The 15,465-nt window shown below is 41.2% G+C and overlaps 3 protein-coding genes across 3 annotated transcripts in view; 1 reads left to right on the top strand and 2 right to left on the bottom strand.

Annotated features, from left to right (window-relative positions):
- Positions 1–5,844, bottom strand: part of PDCD11 (programmed cell death 11) — a gene marked incomplete in the record, with an annotated part of 57,111 nt that extends 51,267 nt beyond the window's left edge. The window contains 4 exon segments of the mRNA XM_027767419.1: positions 601–768; positions 2,356–2,487; positions 3,853–3,965; positions 5,733–5,844. Coding sequence (XP_027623220.1) covers positions 601–768; positions 2,356–2,487; positions 3,853–3,954 — 402 coding nt within the window.
- A 109-nt stretch (positions 5,845–5,953) lies between these two features.
- ATP5MK (ATP synthase membrane subunit k) lies at positions 5,954–12,179 on the top strand. Its single transcript, XM_006166393.3, has 4 exons — positions 5,954–6,064; positions 10,948–11,046; positions 11,135–11,227; positions 12,077–12,179. The coding sequence occupies exons 2-3, from the start codon at positions 10,960–10,962 to the stop codon at positions 11,222–11,224; spliced, it is 177 nt and encodes a 58-aa protein (XP_006166455.1). The 5' UTR covers positions 5,954–6,064; positions 10,948–10,959; the 3' UTR covers positions 11,225–11,227; positions 12,077–12,179.
- Positions 12,180–12,524: 345 nt separating this feature from the next.
- Positions 12,525–15,465, bottom strand: part of TAF5 (TATA-box binding protein associated factor 5) — a gene marked incomplete in the record, with an annotated part of 17,526 nt that continues 14,585 nt past the window's right edge. Inside the window, 4 exon segments of the mRNA XM_014583357.2 lie at positions 12,525–13,220; positions 13,522–13,699; positions 13,868–14,045; positions 15,168–15,332. Coding sequence (XP_014438843.1) covers positions 13,003–13,220; positions 13,522–13,699; positions 13,868–14,045; positions 15,168–15,332 — 739 coding nt within the window.

Here is a 15,465-nt window from a genome sequence, read left to right as displayed (position 1 = left end):
TCTCCCCTACCCCAGTCTAGCCCCAGGCAATGACGCTCCCTCCGTAGCCTTCAGGACACCTGACCCCGAGCTGCCATCAACCTCAGACTTGCCTGCTACGATTGCCTCCTAAGTGTTCTCTATGCAACACCTCAAGGGTCTTCAATCTATTTAGTATGCTGTCTGCCTGTCACCCTTCCCAAGAACATTTCGAAGCCTTCACACTGATTTTAAAACTAAAACCCAATCCTAACGATGGTCTGCAAAGCCGCACGTGACTGGCCTCCACCCTGGTCCCCGCCCCGTCTCACACCACATTCTCTCTCCCTCGCTGCTGTGGCCACGCTAGCCTTCTGTTACATGATGTGCTTCCTTCCTTACCTAGGAAACCCTCACCTTCCGCGTCTCAGCGTAAGCATCTCTTCCTCAGGGGAGTCTTCTAGTCTCCCAGGATTAAGTGAAAACTCTCATTTTAAAAAATAAATAAATAAATAAAACTCCTTATAAAAACTCTTATGGCATCTTAGGCCTTTCCTTCTTCATTCTTAGCAAAATTGTAATTTTACATCTGTGTGTGTGCCACTTATTTCCAGAAAGTGGCTTCACCCATAGTTCCCTTACCTTCAGAGGTTCATCTTGTGCTACCTGCTCATTCAGCTTTGCAGTGTAGGCATCACAGATCTCAGTCACTTGCACAAAGCCCAGGAGGCCGTTGGGGAGACTGATCACCAGTTCCAGTTCATTTACCTCTTTCACACAACCCAAAATCCGCATGCCCTCACACAGGGACTAGAAGAGAAAATGTAAAACGTTAATAAAGAAGAAAACGATGGCAGGGGAGACTAGGGAGTCTAGCTTTTCATCCTGACTTTGACATTGAGAAGCTACAGGAATTTTGTAAATGAAAAGGCATGCATACATGTAAGTAGCTATCAGCTTATTTACCAAATATCCAAGTGAGCACTGTAAATGGTCCAGACTATGCAGCGTAACAGCACCAGGATGCTAGAGGACATTTCTGGCTTTTACTTCATTCTGAGCCATCCAAACACAAACACCTCACAGCCAACACAATGAAGGAAGCAGGCCAGCAGAGACAAGAAGTATGTGCACCAAGCCTAAAGGGTACAACACTGCACAACTCTTGTGACTACAAACTGGAGGGAACATGGGCCTTGTGCTGCCAGCACTTTCACATTTGTATGAAGCCCAGTTGTAGTGGCAAGGCCAGTATGACATCACTGACACTAGAGCCATGTAGGAAGGCTCAGGGTTCAGATCCCAGGTTGACCTGGGATCACATCATGCCGAGACCCTATGGGAGAGTGAGTGTGTGTGTGTGTGTGTGTGTGTGTGTGTCTCCCTCTCATGAAAGAAATAAACACTAAAAAAAGTTTATGGGAAGCCAAAAAATCACATTTTTATGTGAAAATTGTAGTTTTCTTTTTTTAGAAAAAATAATTATTTTATTTAACTTTATGATTTATTTATTTTAATTTGACCAGAGGGGGACAGAGTGAGAGAAAGAGAGGTAGAAGGAAAGTGAGAAAACAAGCCATCAGGTTCAGGACTTGAACCGTGGTTGGCCATGTGGGAGTCCAGCATCCCCAAGCACCATGCCCACAATTTTCTGTGGGCCCCTGAAAATTGTAGTTTTCTAATGTTGCCACTAAGTAAATTTTTTTAACAGTATCATGTAGGACAAATGAAACACTCCCGAGGGCTAAATCTGAATCTTTCCCTTCAGAATCACAGAATTTTTTTTTTCTTTTTTACAACTAACATCTATTAGAGTTGCAGTCTAAAATTTTATGAAACACAATAAAACTATTTTAGTTCTCTGAGAAAGTTTCACATTTATTAAATGAATGTGGTAAAATTAAAATAACTGCTAAAGTTGTTAGTTCTTACTTCTAAATCTACTGATACACAAGTCTAATGAAGACTCAAACAAGCCCACAAGCACCTTAAAAAAAAATCGTGACCTAGGGCCAGCAGGTGGTATGGTGGTTAAGGGCGTTGGACTCCCACATGGCCAACCGCAGTTCCAGTCCCAGATCTGGTGACTTACTTTTTGACTTTCTCTCTCTCCCTTTCTGTTCAAACTAAAAAATAAATAAAGTTAAATAAAATAATTCTTAAAAAAAAAAAAAAATCATGTCCCTAGGCATTGCTTAGCAATTGAAAGAAATAATGCTTATTTCTCACAATAAATTCCCAGAATCTCTGTAGACATGTACACCAAATACACACACACTCTCTCTCACACAAATACACACAGGGAACAGGGATAAGAAAGCAAATGGAAAAGAAGAATATACACAGACTTAAATAACCAAGGGAGTTCCTTTAAATGAAAATTAAACTTAAACAAACCTCAACAGAAAGTATTTCAAATTTTTCTCTTAGAGACTTGCTGCTTTCTTTCTTTTCAATTTTCAACTTTTTTGTTTTGGCTGGCCCTTTCTGGCTCTTTTTCCGTTTGGTGGATTCCTCTTCATTAGAAATCTACAGTGGAAAAAAAAAAAAAAAAACAGTAAGGTCCAAAAGAATGAGAAGAAGCAAATCTGGCCTTTCTCTCCCTCTTGAGTCATCTGTCCCCCATTCCACTCAACCTCACCTGCAATTACTCTTTTAATCCTTGCTTCAAACATAACTCTCCCACTTGGCCAACAATGCTCCCATTATTGCCCAAGGTCTGAGCAGTCCCCTCTGTGTCCCAAAATCTTTTATCTCCTGCGCCCTTCCTCCCATGACAGGATGAACACTAGGGTCCCCCAGTTTGAGAAACAAGGTGAACAGTACAGGAAAACAGAGGCAGAGACCAAAGTTAAACTCCCAACTTCACCATTGTAACCTAAGGGATTTCAGCTAAATTCTAAAATCCCCCTTGTCCTCAGTTCTGCAACACGGAATTGTGATCTCGACTAGTGTAACCGGAAAATGACATAATACATATGTAAGTCCACACGAATGTGTTTCCTCTAGCATTTGGAGCAAGTCTACTCTAAGTGAGACCGCATATTCTAATGCAAATCCTGAATCATGTGTAGTAAGGATCGCATTCAAAAATGCAATGACCGGGACCAGCAGTTAGCGTAATGGCTGTGTTGCTGGACTCCCACGTAGTCGACCGCGGTTTGTGTCCCAGACCCAGTGGCTTAAACTCACGCCAGGCACGTGTGCGTGCATGTCCAAGATCCTGAGAGGAGAATGGAGGAAAGGGATTGAGGCGTGGCCAATCCTCCTGGGAGGTGATTTCTCACTTTCTGTCTCCCTGTCTCTGTCTTTCTTGCGAGCGCACGTGCCATACAGCAAAAACCTCTCCAAAAAAAGAAAAATAAAATGCAATGATTGGGCTCATCCTGTGGCCTAGTGGTTAAGGAAGCCAGATCCCACATGACCAGCCATGTGGCTTGAATCTTGGCCCCACAGCATGAAAAACACACCAGGTACATGCACACATATTCCCAAAACCTCAGCAGGATAGAGAAATGGAGAAAAAAGGATTGCAGCATAACCATTGAAGAATGCTTTTTCCTTCCCTCTCCCTCTCTCCCTGATAAGCACATGTGCCCTCTGACAAATTTTTTTTAAATGCAATGATTAAACTGCTTTCTCTTCATCCTTAGATAGCACACAGTCCATATGCACAAGGAACAACAGCAATTTAAACTCAAGCACTAAATGTGATGTTTCTAAAGACATGGCCTTGTGGTGGTCTGATCCTTCTTAACAAGTTCAATTTACAGAAGTGAACTTCAAAAAGAAACGAATCTGAAAAACTACACATTCTTAAATAAGGCTCATTCTTCACAAGAATCCTAGAGAGAAAGTTTTCAGAGAGTTTCGCCAAACAAGCACACCACTTACGTCAAATAAGTTGTCTTGTTCAATTGACTGCTGAAAAGCTTTCTCTGGTTTGTGGGTCTTTCTCATACCCCCACGGGGGAAACTTTCTTCTAACGTTGCCATGTTTGGGTCTCCTAGAAATAAATGCCAAGAGTAATGGTAAAATGGAGCCTTGGTGGCAGTTTTCATAAACGCTGTGATCAGAAAGCAAGAGACAGAATCTTCCAGCAATGTCCTAGATAATATTCAGGACTACAACACAGATGGTTGAGATGCCAGGCCCCAGCTAATCCATACTTCATCTTTCCAATGGTCTCAACTTCAAAACCAGGAGTCTACATACCTTTCTCCAAGAAAAAAAGTTTAGAAATACACAACATAGGACTCCCTACCTTCAAAAAACTTGCATACTTTTTAGAATATGAAATAGTTATGTGAGTAATTTAAAACACAAATAGGAACCAGTTCCATGCTCTAGTGGTCAAAGGAACCAGATTCGACATGGCTGACTGCACAGTTCAAATCCCAGCCGGGGCAGCTGAAGATACATGCCAGGTACGTATGCCTGCGTGTCCCAAATCCCAACAGGATGGAGAAATGAAGAACAGATTGCAGCATGACCATGTCCCACTCAGAGATGCTTTCTCTGTCTCCCTCATTCTGTCTGTCCTGGTGAGTGCATCTGCACTCTGGCTTACAAAAAAAAAAAAAAAATACAAATCAGATTAAAGACTATCAGCAAAGAGGTAGGAAGTGATGGGGATTCAGTAAAGGAGCCAAAACTTTATAACGATATCTTTGAGTTGAATGTTAAAAGAATACCAGTTTGACAGGTAGAAATAAAACGTGAGACAAGCATACCAACAGGAAAAGCCTATTATTTCAGTAAGTGTCAGCAATTTGTCTATCAAGCAATTGCTCAAGGCCTTTCTTTGCCTTTCTTTGAAAATTTAGATCAGTGGAAGAATAAAGTTTAACAACTGCAGTTAAATTTTAGGAGATGGGTTGGGCTTTTTTCGCAAAAAATCTTGAATTAAATGATTAGTTTATCAAGTCAAGAGCTGAAAATGTGGGAAGTGACAGGAAAGTAATCAAGTAAAACATGCTGCTGGGACCAGCAGTTAGCATAATGGCTATGTCGCTGAACTCCCATGTAGTCGACCACGGTTTGAGTCCCGGACCCGGTGGCTTAAATTCACACTGGGCGTGTGTGTGTGCGTGTGTGTGTGTGTGTGCCCAAGATCCGGAGAAGAGAATGAAGAAGGGAAGGCAGCGTGGCCATCCCCCCCTAGGGAGTGATTTCTCACTTTCTGTCTCTCTGTCTCTGGCGAGCCATCTTGCTCTATAGCAAAAACCTCTCCATTAAAAAACAAAAAAATGCTGCAGACTACAGATTGGACAGGAACATAGGGCTGAAAACAAAGAAATCGGTGGTTACTGACCCAAATGCATACAGCAGAAAAACATGAGATCAGACCTAGGTTTAAGTGAGAATGGAAGATCTTCTGAGAGATGCATGGAAATAAGCACCTAGAAGGGTTCGAGACAGTAGGAGAGAGGTGACAACGGAAAAGGGAGCCTAGGATTTGGAATCAAAAAGGGATGTGCTTCCTAAATACAGGACAGGGCAAAATATACAGTTTGTTGGGAATATGACCTTTAATCTTATTTCACACAATAGGGAAACTGAAGCTCCAGAGGCAAAGAAGGGACTTAGGCTACTTCTCCGGACACAGCCTGGGGTTCCAGGGGCTGCTAAAGCAGAGCCGGTTCGGAGCAGGATCGGATGGCAGACACCCACACACCACACAGCAAACATCTGGCAGGCACCGGGGCACCCGACCCTGGAATAGGCTGAGAACCAAGAGATTTCCTCCCTTCTCTCCTCCGCCCTCACTCACCAGACCCCGTGGCACCAGCTTCTCGCCACTTCGAAGCCCGTGGAGCACTAATCACACGCGGAGACCAAACTTCCCACAGCCCCGCGCTGTTCTTGCGGAAGCGGGGGCGGGCTCAATGACCTACTTCCGTTGCTATGTCCAATCCAACAGGGCTAAGGCGGTGCTCCGAGGACAGGAAGCGGGAGGGCGGGATTTAGAGCGATAGCCAATCGACGGAGAAGGGTGAATTATTTGGTTCCGTTGAACGCTGGTGGGGGAGGTTGCTTCTTCCGGCTGGGCCGAGAGGAGGCTGCGTTGAAGGACACCGACTGCGGATTTAGTCACTTTGCAAGGTGGGTGTGTGGATGAATCTGAATTCCGACCTCGCTTTGTGAGACCAGTCTAAAATTGATAGTTTCTGGTAGAGGAACACCGCGAGGTCCTCGTTTTGGGCGGCGAGAACGGTGGAGAGTGGGAAATGAGCTAGAAAAAACGGACATGGGGGGATGGGCAAACCTTGGTACGAAGCGGATAGACGTCCCAAAACTCACAGTTCGGAACCCAAGATCCTTAGATTGCATTTGCCAGTGAGTAAAAATGAGGCTCGCGTAGAAAGTCCCCCAAGGTCACTCAGTGACGTAATATTGGACGAGGAGTTGAGTCTGGCCAGATTATCCGCTTTGTCTCTGTATACCCGTAGCTTTTTGTTTCCACCGAGCTATGCGTAGGAAAACGTCCAGCCAGGTCTTTCGCTGCATGCTTTCTTTGTCAAAGCGACAGTAAGTGGACCCAACTCCTGCAGTTCACTAGGCCCGCGGTAAGCGGGATAGATTTCATTCTGTATACAGTCACGGAGGGAAGGCTTTACTGGGAGGTAGCCAGAACAGAGAGCTGTAAACTTGAAGCTCAAGAAGCTCCTACTGGACCAGCAGTTAGCATAATGGCTATGTCGCCGGGCTTCCATGTAGTGAACCGCGCGGTTCGAGTCCCGGACCCGGTGGCTTAACTCACGCCGGGAGCATGTGCGTGCGTGCTCAAGATCCCGAGAGGAGAAGGGATTGCGGTGTGGCCAGGGTGATTTCTCGCTTTCTAAAGTCTCTATTTCCGGCGCGCACAGGCGCCCTATAGCAAAAACTCCTCCAAAAAAGAAGCTCCTACTGGTGTCATTCACCTTTGCCAGGTGATCTCACCGTGCCGTATAGGTGTCCAGTCAGAAAGGAAAATAGTACTAACCAGGAACAGAAAACACAGAAGCAACTAATCACTACTAATCACTTTGGGCCTTAACTGAAATACCCATTGCAGAGGTGGAGAGAGGCATGGAGGGATTAGTTACATTTAATAGGGTTAGCCTCTTTAATTACAAGTGAAAGTGAGGGCTCTATCCACTTAGACTTCCCCACAAGTTACCATTTAACATTAAGTCACAATTGTGAGTCTTAGGTAATTTTCTCATTTGTTACAGGACTTTCTAAACTTAGTGTGATTCTGAAATTACATGTGGTTCAGAGAAAGCAAATTTCAGTTCAGTTATTCTAAAAAGGGCATTCTAACACAGGGTTCCTGATATTTGCCCCAAAGTAACCTGTAATTTGTTGAAGGTTGGAGACCCAAACATTTTCCAGCCTATTCTGATTGTTGTTTCACCAGCAACCTCCTCTCTGCATTCTTCTATCTCAGCCTTTCAGAAGTCTTTCTCCTTGGGCCATCAGATGGGTGGAGGTTAAGGTGGCTGGACCCCACATGGCCAACTGCACAGTTTGAGTCCTGGACCAGGAGTAACTGGGCAGGGACACTGGTGTGTGTGTGGGGGGGGGGGTGTGCACACACACACCCAGAATCCCCTCCTCACTTTCCCTCCCTCTCTGTCTAATGCACACACTATATAACAGACTGAAAAGTCAGGACCAGCAGATGGCATAATAATTACATTGCTGGACTCCCAAAGGGCTGACTGCAGCTCGAGTCCCAGACCCAGAGGCTTGAAATTCAAACAGGGCACTTGCGCACACAAGCGAGGGCCCAAATCTCAAGAGAAGAATGGAGGAGAAAGGATTGCCTTGTGGCCATCTCCCCGGGGTGGGGTGGGGTTTCTTTCTTTCTGTCTCTCTCTTTCTCCTCTCGCTCCTCCCTCTCTTCCTCTTTTTCTCTCTCCCCTCACTCTGTCTCCCTCTCTGGTCAAATTTAAATAAAATTAAATTTAAAATTTTTATTGAAGTTTGCTACATGTTCTTCCTGGGTTTCTAATTACTTTCCGTTCCCATTTCTGGTTTTCAAACTAGCACACGTCAAAGAGTTACTTTATAGGTAATAGGCCTTATTAAAATTTGAGGGCCCCAGAGTCTCTCATTCACTAAGTCTGTGGAAGTCCTGAAGATTTGTATTTCTACAAATTTCCAGTGATGCTGATATAGCTGGCCTAAGAATCAGCTCTATAATACAACGTCCACGATGTGCTTTATAATAACCAGAAATAGGATTTTTTTTCAAAAAAATTTTTAGGTTTTTGCCATAGGGCATGTGCACTCACCTGAGAGACAGAGGAAAATTGAAAAATCACCCCTTTCAGGCAGGGGGTCAGGGGGCAGACTGCATTCTCTTCCTCTCCATTCTCCTCTCAGGATTCTGGGTGTGCCCGGCATGATTGTCAAGCCACCAGGCCTGGGACCCAAACTGTGGTCAGCCATGTGGGAATCCAGCACTTTAACCACCACGCCCCCTGCTAGTTTTGAATTTTTGAATATTTAACATCACCTCTGACCGGCTTTCTATGTCAGTACACAAAGATTTGTGTATGTTGTATTTCCTCCAATGAAAGCCATCACTTACCAGTGCCCAATTGCTGGGTTTTAAGGATGTCCAGCTTTTTATTTTCATGAACATTTCAGTGACTACTCTCGAATCACTTTAAGGGCATGTGCTGGGGGAAAACAATACACTGGATAGGTGAAAGGGCATTCTCATTTTCTAACTTGACTAATACTGCCAAATTGCACTTAAGGAAGGTTGTACCTGTCTATACTCCAAGCAACACAGAGAGAATGCTTGTTTTCCCACTTTATTACTAATACTTCTCATAACTTTTATATCTTTTGTGAACATGCTAGTTAAATATTGGTCTTGTTTTACATTTCTTTGTGAAGCTGATTATTCTTTCATGTTTTTGGCTTTTTTTTAGCGGGGGTGGGCTAAAGGGCTCATGTGCTGGGGCAGGCAGGGAGACAAGGAGAAAGAGAAATCACCTTCTAGGGAGGGTGGCCACACTGCAACCCCTTCTCCTTCATTCTTCTCTCTGGATTTTGGGTATGCATGCACCTGGAGTATTTTTCAACCTGCTGGGTCCAGGACTTGAAGCAGGCAACCATGTGGGGTCCAAAAACCTTAATTAACCACCATACCACCAGCTGGCCCCCGTTCTTATCATTCTTTAATTTTTCACTTTTCTAAGATGATTAAAACATTTGTTCATGTTTTCTCCCAGGACTTTTTGGTTTCACCATTACTTTTAAATACTTCATTTATCTATTTTGGTGTGAGGAATAAGATTTCAGTTTCTTCATCATCACCAATGGCTAGTATCAACTCCATTTAGAAAACAGTCCTTTCTCCCTCCACTCCATAAAGGTCCTAAAAGGAAAATTGCTGAGTGAGGTTTGTGAGTTGAGCTGTTTAATTGATGTTTACTCCTCTGAAAGTTTGAAAACTATCATAAGCTTTAACTTTAAGCTAGCTGTAAAACTGATCAATTCAGTGTACAATGTACCATAGTGAGGATAGATTCAGGAATTAAAATATTAATAGCTATTTGAATCAGGATGGACTTAGCAAATACTGTGTTCTCCTGTTATTGACATACTCTAGACTGTTCATGAAATATCAAGGCAAAATCCGACTTCCAGAAGCTTCTCTTACTAGGAGGTCTTTTTCTACCATTGCTACTGCTGTGTTCAGTGAGCTGTAGATTAAAAGGTACAATATATGTAATGACTTCAGATTTTTAAACTAGAAAGAAAAAACTTGGGCTAGCCAGTGATATGGTGGTTAAGGCAGCTGGATCTCATTCTCATTCATTCTCTCTCTCTCCCTGGTGTGGGCACAGGCTCCCTCTAGCAAAATTTAAAAGAAAAGTCTTTTTTTTTTTTTTTATTGCATCCAAACTAATTTATCATTGATTTCTTTCCTTTTTTTTTTTTTCTTTAGAAGACTGAAATCATGGCAGGCTAAAGGGCTCATGTGCTGGGGCAGGCAGGGAGACAAGGAGAAAGAGAAATCACCTTCTAGGGAGGGTGGCCACACTGCAACCCCTTCTCCTTCATTCTTCTCTCTGGATTTTGGGTATGCATGCACCTGGAGTATTTTTCAACCTGCTGGGTCCAGGACTTGAAGCAGGCAACCATGTGGGGTCCAAAAACCTTAATTAACCACCATACCACCAGCTGGCCCCCGTTCTTATCATTCTTTAATTTTTCACTTTTCTAAGATGATTAAAACATTTGTTCATGTTTTCTCCCAGGACTTTTTGGTTTCACCATTACTTTTAAATACTTCATTTATCTATTTTGGTGTGAGGAATAAGATTTCAGTTTCTTCATCATCACCAATGGCTAGTATCAACTCCATTTAGAAAACAGTCCTTTCTCCCTCCACTCCATAAAGGTCCTAAAAGGAAAATTGCTGAGTGAGGTTTGTGAGTTGAGCTGTTTAATTGATGTTTACTCCTCTGAAAGTTTGAAAACTATCATAAGCTTTAACTTTAAGCTAGCTGTAAAACTGATCAATTCAGTGTACAATGTACCATAGTGAGGATAGATTCAGGAATTAAAATATTAATAGCTATTTGAATCAGGATGGACTTAGCAAATACTGTGTTCTCCTGTTATTGACATACTCTAGACTGTTCATGAAATATCAAGGCAAAATCCGACTTCCAGAAGCTTCTCTTACTAGGAGGTCTTTTTCTACCATTGCTACTGCTGTGTTCAGTGAGCTGTAGATTAAAAGGTACAATATATGTAATGACTTCAGATTTTTAAACTAGAAAGAAAAAACTTGGGCTAGCCAGTGATATGGTGGTTAAGGCAGCTGGATCTCATTCTCATTCATTCTCTCTCTCTCCCTGGTGTGGGCACAGGCTCCCTCTAGCAAAATTTAAAAGAAAAGTCTTTTTTTTTTTTTTTTTTTATTGCATCCAAACTAATTTATCATTTATTTCTTTCCTTTTTTTTTTTTTCTTTAGAAGACTGAAATCATGGCAGGTCCAGAAGCTGATGCCCAGTTTCAGTTCACTGGTATTAAAAAGTACTTCAACTCTTATACTCTCACAGGTAGAATGAATGTAAGTATTAATACTCTGAAGCAGTTATATCAGTGTTTTAGAATAATATAGATGTGGCAGCTCTTATTTACTTTTCTTTCTATCTCAGTGTGTACTGGCCACGTACGGAGGCATTGTTTTGACGATCTTATACTTCAAGTTAAGATCTAAGAAAACTCCGGCTGTGAAAGCAACATAAATGGTAAGAAGTTGACTCTTAGAAGTTTATAACTTAACCAATTTTGACATTAGTATCTCCCTCCCCCCACAATAAAAATAAACTTTGGAAAATTTATCATATATGAGGGGAGGGAGTAAAGATTATTGCCCATATTCCATTACCTTGATAATATTTGGTAACATTTTGGTTTAGCTATTTTTTTGTTTAATGTATTTTATTTACTTTCCATGGCTAACATCATGTCTGTAACTTTATTATGTAAAAGGTATATTTCATTTATAATTTGAATGCACATGTAAGTGTTCATGGGCTATATGATTTATTTATTTCACAAAGGAAATGTCTATGATTAGAATTTTTCTTTTTAATGTATTCTTGGAAAACTCATGACATATATTTCTGGTTTTATGTGCAAAAATGCACATTCCAACCCAGAATATATATAAAATGACAGTGTTTTTGAGCATGAAGCATTGTTTTTATCTGTGACTGTTTTTTTAGAATAAAGTGCTTTCCCTAAAGGTTGTGGGGCACTCAGCTTTGTTAAAGGTGTGTTTTTTGCCCCAGCCAATGTGAAGCATTGGTTTCTGATTTTTGCTAATTTGATGTTTTGTTTGTTTAATTATGGGGCCAGCCACTAGTATGGTGGATAAAGCTGCTGGATCCCATGTGACCATCTGTCTCTGTGGTTTGAATCCTGAACGCCACAGCTTTAAAATCATGCTGGTGTTACTAATAACTCTTATGGGAATCTGATGAATTTGCATTCAATTTCATGTAGTTCCTTAATAGTCCTGCCCAATTACTTACTTAGTTTGTTAAAAGTAGAGTTGAACACATTGTGTCTAAACTGTTTTGCTTTGTTTATAGGAGTCAAACATCCAAACCTCATCTAAGTTCCCGTGCCTAGAGAAGCTAATGTCAGTTCATTATGTGATACTCAATTTGTACAATAAATTATGAACCTGGAAAAGCTGGTTGTCTTTATTTACAAGGTATCAAAAATATAAAAACTGTACAAAATGCAACAAAGGCAAAAAACTGGCAGTGACTTGGTCTAAATCTTTTAGTTCTCAAAGCAAGGCTCAGTACTGGAGGTAAGCAACTGAAATGTCTAACTTCAAGTGTACTAGGTTGTATGTAGCGGTTTTAGCTGAAGTAGAACATGGAAGCTAAATTTCTTCATCTGGTTTATAGATTGTGTGCACTCGGAACTCAACAGGTATGAATTCAGATGTCAGCAGTTGGTGGCTGTACTTCATCTAGACCTAAGAAAGGAACTGTAATTTGCATGACTCAGTTACATACATTCCACTAATCATGGGCCAAGAAAAAAATGTTAGTGGATCATTTAACGGTATTGAGTGCAATATAGCAACTACATTCTTTACAGCGGAAGCATACATGCTCATAGAATTCTTCAGCTAAAATTCAAGATGGTATTATTTCTTAATTTGAATCTTGAAGGAGGATGAATTATTGAAATTGATGTTTTTCTAAACATAATAAATTAAAGTAGCATTTGAACAGAAAATGCATAGTTTCCACACAATCCAAAGCACCATAAATGTCCTCTCCACAAACATAATACCTCTTATTCAACTAACGGAAATTAGTTAAATGTGGTTGCTATAGAAATGTGAATCTGTCCTGTTTAGATTTTCCAAGCAGCATACTTCCAGATCCATATAGATAAAAACATTCTTTGTAGCTTAAATATTAATCACTGAGGTATTTGCTCTTAGTCTCCCTTTTTTTTCAAACAGTAGTTTCTAAAAGTCTTTAATACCGATGGTTTATTGCGGACTGTAAGCGCCTGCAGCTAGAACCAGGTTTCTTCGAGTAAAATGGAGGTGTACAACTGGTGTTGATTTGGTCATATATGTTCCCAACAATAACTCTTGTGAATTCTCAGGTAAATTTATATGCCCAGTGGCTGTAGTAAAGTCATCAGTCTCTAAATCTTCAAATGCTTTAATAGCGTCCCATAACCGGACTGTATTATCCATTGAACCTAAGGAGAAGTCAAAAGAAACCATTAATTTATCTATCACATTTAGATTCTGACATTTTGTAACGTATATTTTATGTATTTGCTATGTATTTGTGATGAAAAAAAATCTAACTTGATCAACCACTCTATTCCTTCTGAAGGAGCATTCCAACTTGAGAAGTGAGTATACACTTAGGATGACACTCCGGAATCATATGACTAAACAGAAACTACCTAAAACAACAGGATTTAATTTTGCCATTGCCAACACTCAGTGTTTCTTTTTAACATACCATTTAGAAAGCCATTAATAGTCATTTACCTGATGCCAAAATTTCACCATCTCTACTAAATCTAAGTGAACAGACTGTATCAGTATGGCCTTTTAATTCTCCAACCATCAAACCATGTCCAATATCCCAAAGGAGTACTCTTCCATCTGTTGCTCCTGTAGCCAGGAATCTCCCATTGGGAGAAAATGTCAAGGAATGAATTGGTCCCTAGGAAATAAGTCCATGAAAAGGATCAAAATAAGGTTAAGTATATCTTAGAAAATGAGATGGAACTTTAAAGTTTAGTGGCATGAATGATTTTTTTTTAATGTTACTGGTAATTTAACAAATATTTTTATCTTCAAATTATGTACTGGAATGATGAAGGTGAAATACCTTGTGTCCAGTGAAGATCCTTACACAATTACCATTCAGGACATCCCAGAGCCGCACAGTTCTGTCTGCAGAGCCCGTAGCAACGTAATTAGAATTTGGATGGAATCTAGTACAATTCACATCAGCAAGATGGCCAGCAAATATCCTTAAAGGCTGATAGTGGTCTGTAGCCCAGAGCCTTTTTTACAAAGATATGGAAAGTGAAAGATGATAGTTAGTACTTAACTATGAACTGCCGAGTTCTATCCAAGCTAAATACAGAAACATCCAATGTGAGATAATTTCAAATAGGTCCCCCTCACGAGTTAACTATAGGAAAAGAATAATTGAGACTAAATGTTATTTTTTTAGGTTCTGTAGAGCACATACGTTTGCAACAGAGACAGGAAAGAAAGGGAAAATTGGAAATCACTCCCTTGGGGGGATGGTCACACCACAATCCCTTTTCTCCTGTCTACACTGTGGATTTGGGGCATGCATGCACACGTGCCTGGTATAATTTTCAAGCCACCAAGTCAGGACTCAAACCAGGTAGTCAGCCATGTGAGATCCCACACTTTATCCTCCATATCACCTGCTAGCCTGAGACAACATTCTTAAGTTGGTGGCCATCTCTTAGTGCAGCAGTCAAGCACTGTATGTATGTGGGCAGGGGAGTTGGATCCCCATAACTGTCTACAGTTTGAATCCCAGCCCAAAGGCTTGAAAACACTGGACATATGTGCAGGGGTGCCCAAATCCTAAAGAGACATAGAAATGGAGGGAAATGGGTTGCAGCATGACTATGGCCCAGTGGGGTGTGTTCTCTTCCCCCTCCTCCCCACCCTATGAGCATACATGACCACTGGGAATCCTTTAAAAAGAATTGATCCAGTACAAAACTAATTCTATAGTTCTCTAAATCTATCTTTGCATCCTCTCCCACTTTTAGTCTGACTCACAGAAAAGTATTTTTCCCTAGTTTTGACCACCACATAGTTTCCAACTTGAACTATCTCATGGGGCACTTTTAAGGGAAACATAAAGGTACTCAGAATGGAAGTGGAAAACAAGGCTTAAAATATGATGGGGAGGGGGGTTGAGGGAGGTGTGTTAATAAGCTAATTTGAAGAAAAGGACTCTCTAGACAATTGCAGATACAGTAATATGCCTGTCCTAAATTCATTTTCAAGTCGAGCCATAAATGCTGATGTGCTCAAAAAGTTGATCCTGAAAATGAGGTTGGGTGGAATCTGCAATTCCAACAACAAAAAAGCATTCTGTTACTGAGTAAACCGAGTTGTAAGAGCACAGTGCTTACCGAGCTACTCGATCATGGCCCCCTGACACAAAATAATAACCATATGGAGAAAACTGCGTATCCCATACTGGGTAGTTGTGGCCTTTATATCCCACCAAGCAAGTAAACGTTTGAAGGCTCCATAGTCTCACAGTTCCATCCTCTGAAGACGAAAGCAGATAGTTCCTGAGCAAAGAGAAGGTGATTATTTGACTCTTGGAATAAACTTTGTGGTTACCTGCCCAGTTTCTTGAAACATTTGAAAATAAACATTTGAAAATGTTACATCTCACTTTTTTTTTTTTTTTTTTTGGGAGGG

The sequence above is a fragment of the Tupaia chinensis genome, unplaced genomic scaffold (assembly GCF_000334495.1).
Source record: "Tupaia chinensis unplaced genomic scaffold, TupChi_1.0 Scaffold144255_1, whole genome shotgun sequence".
Taxonomy (NCBI): Eukaryota; Metazoa; Chordata; class Mammalia; order Scandentia; family Tupaiidae; genus Tupaia; species Tupaia belangeri.
This window is presented reverse-complemented; position numbering and strand designations above follow the sequence as displayed.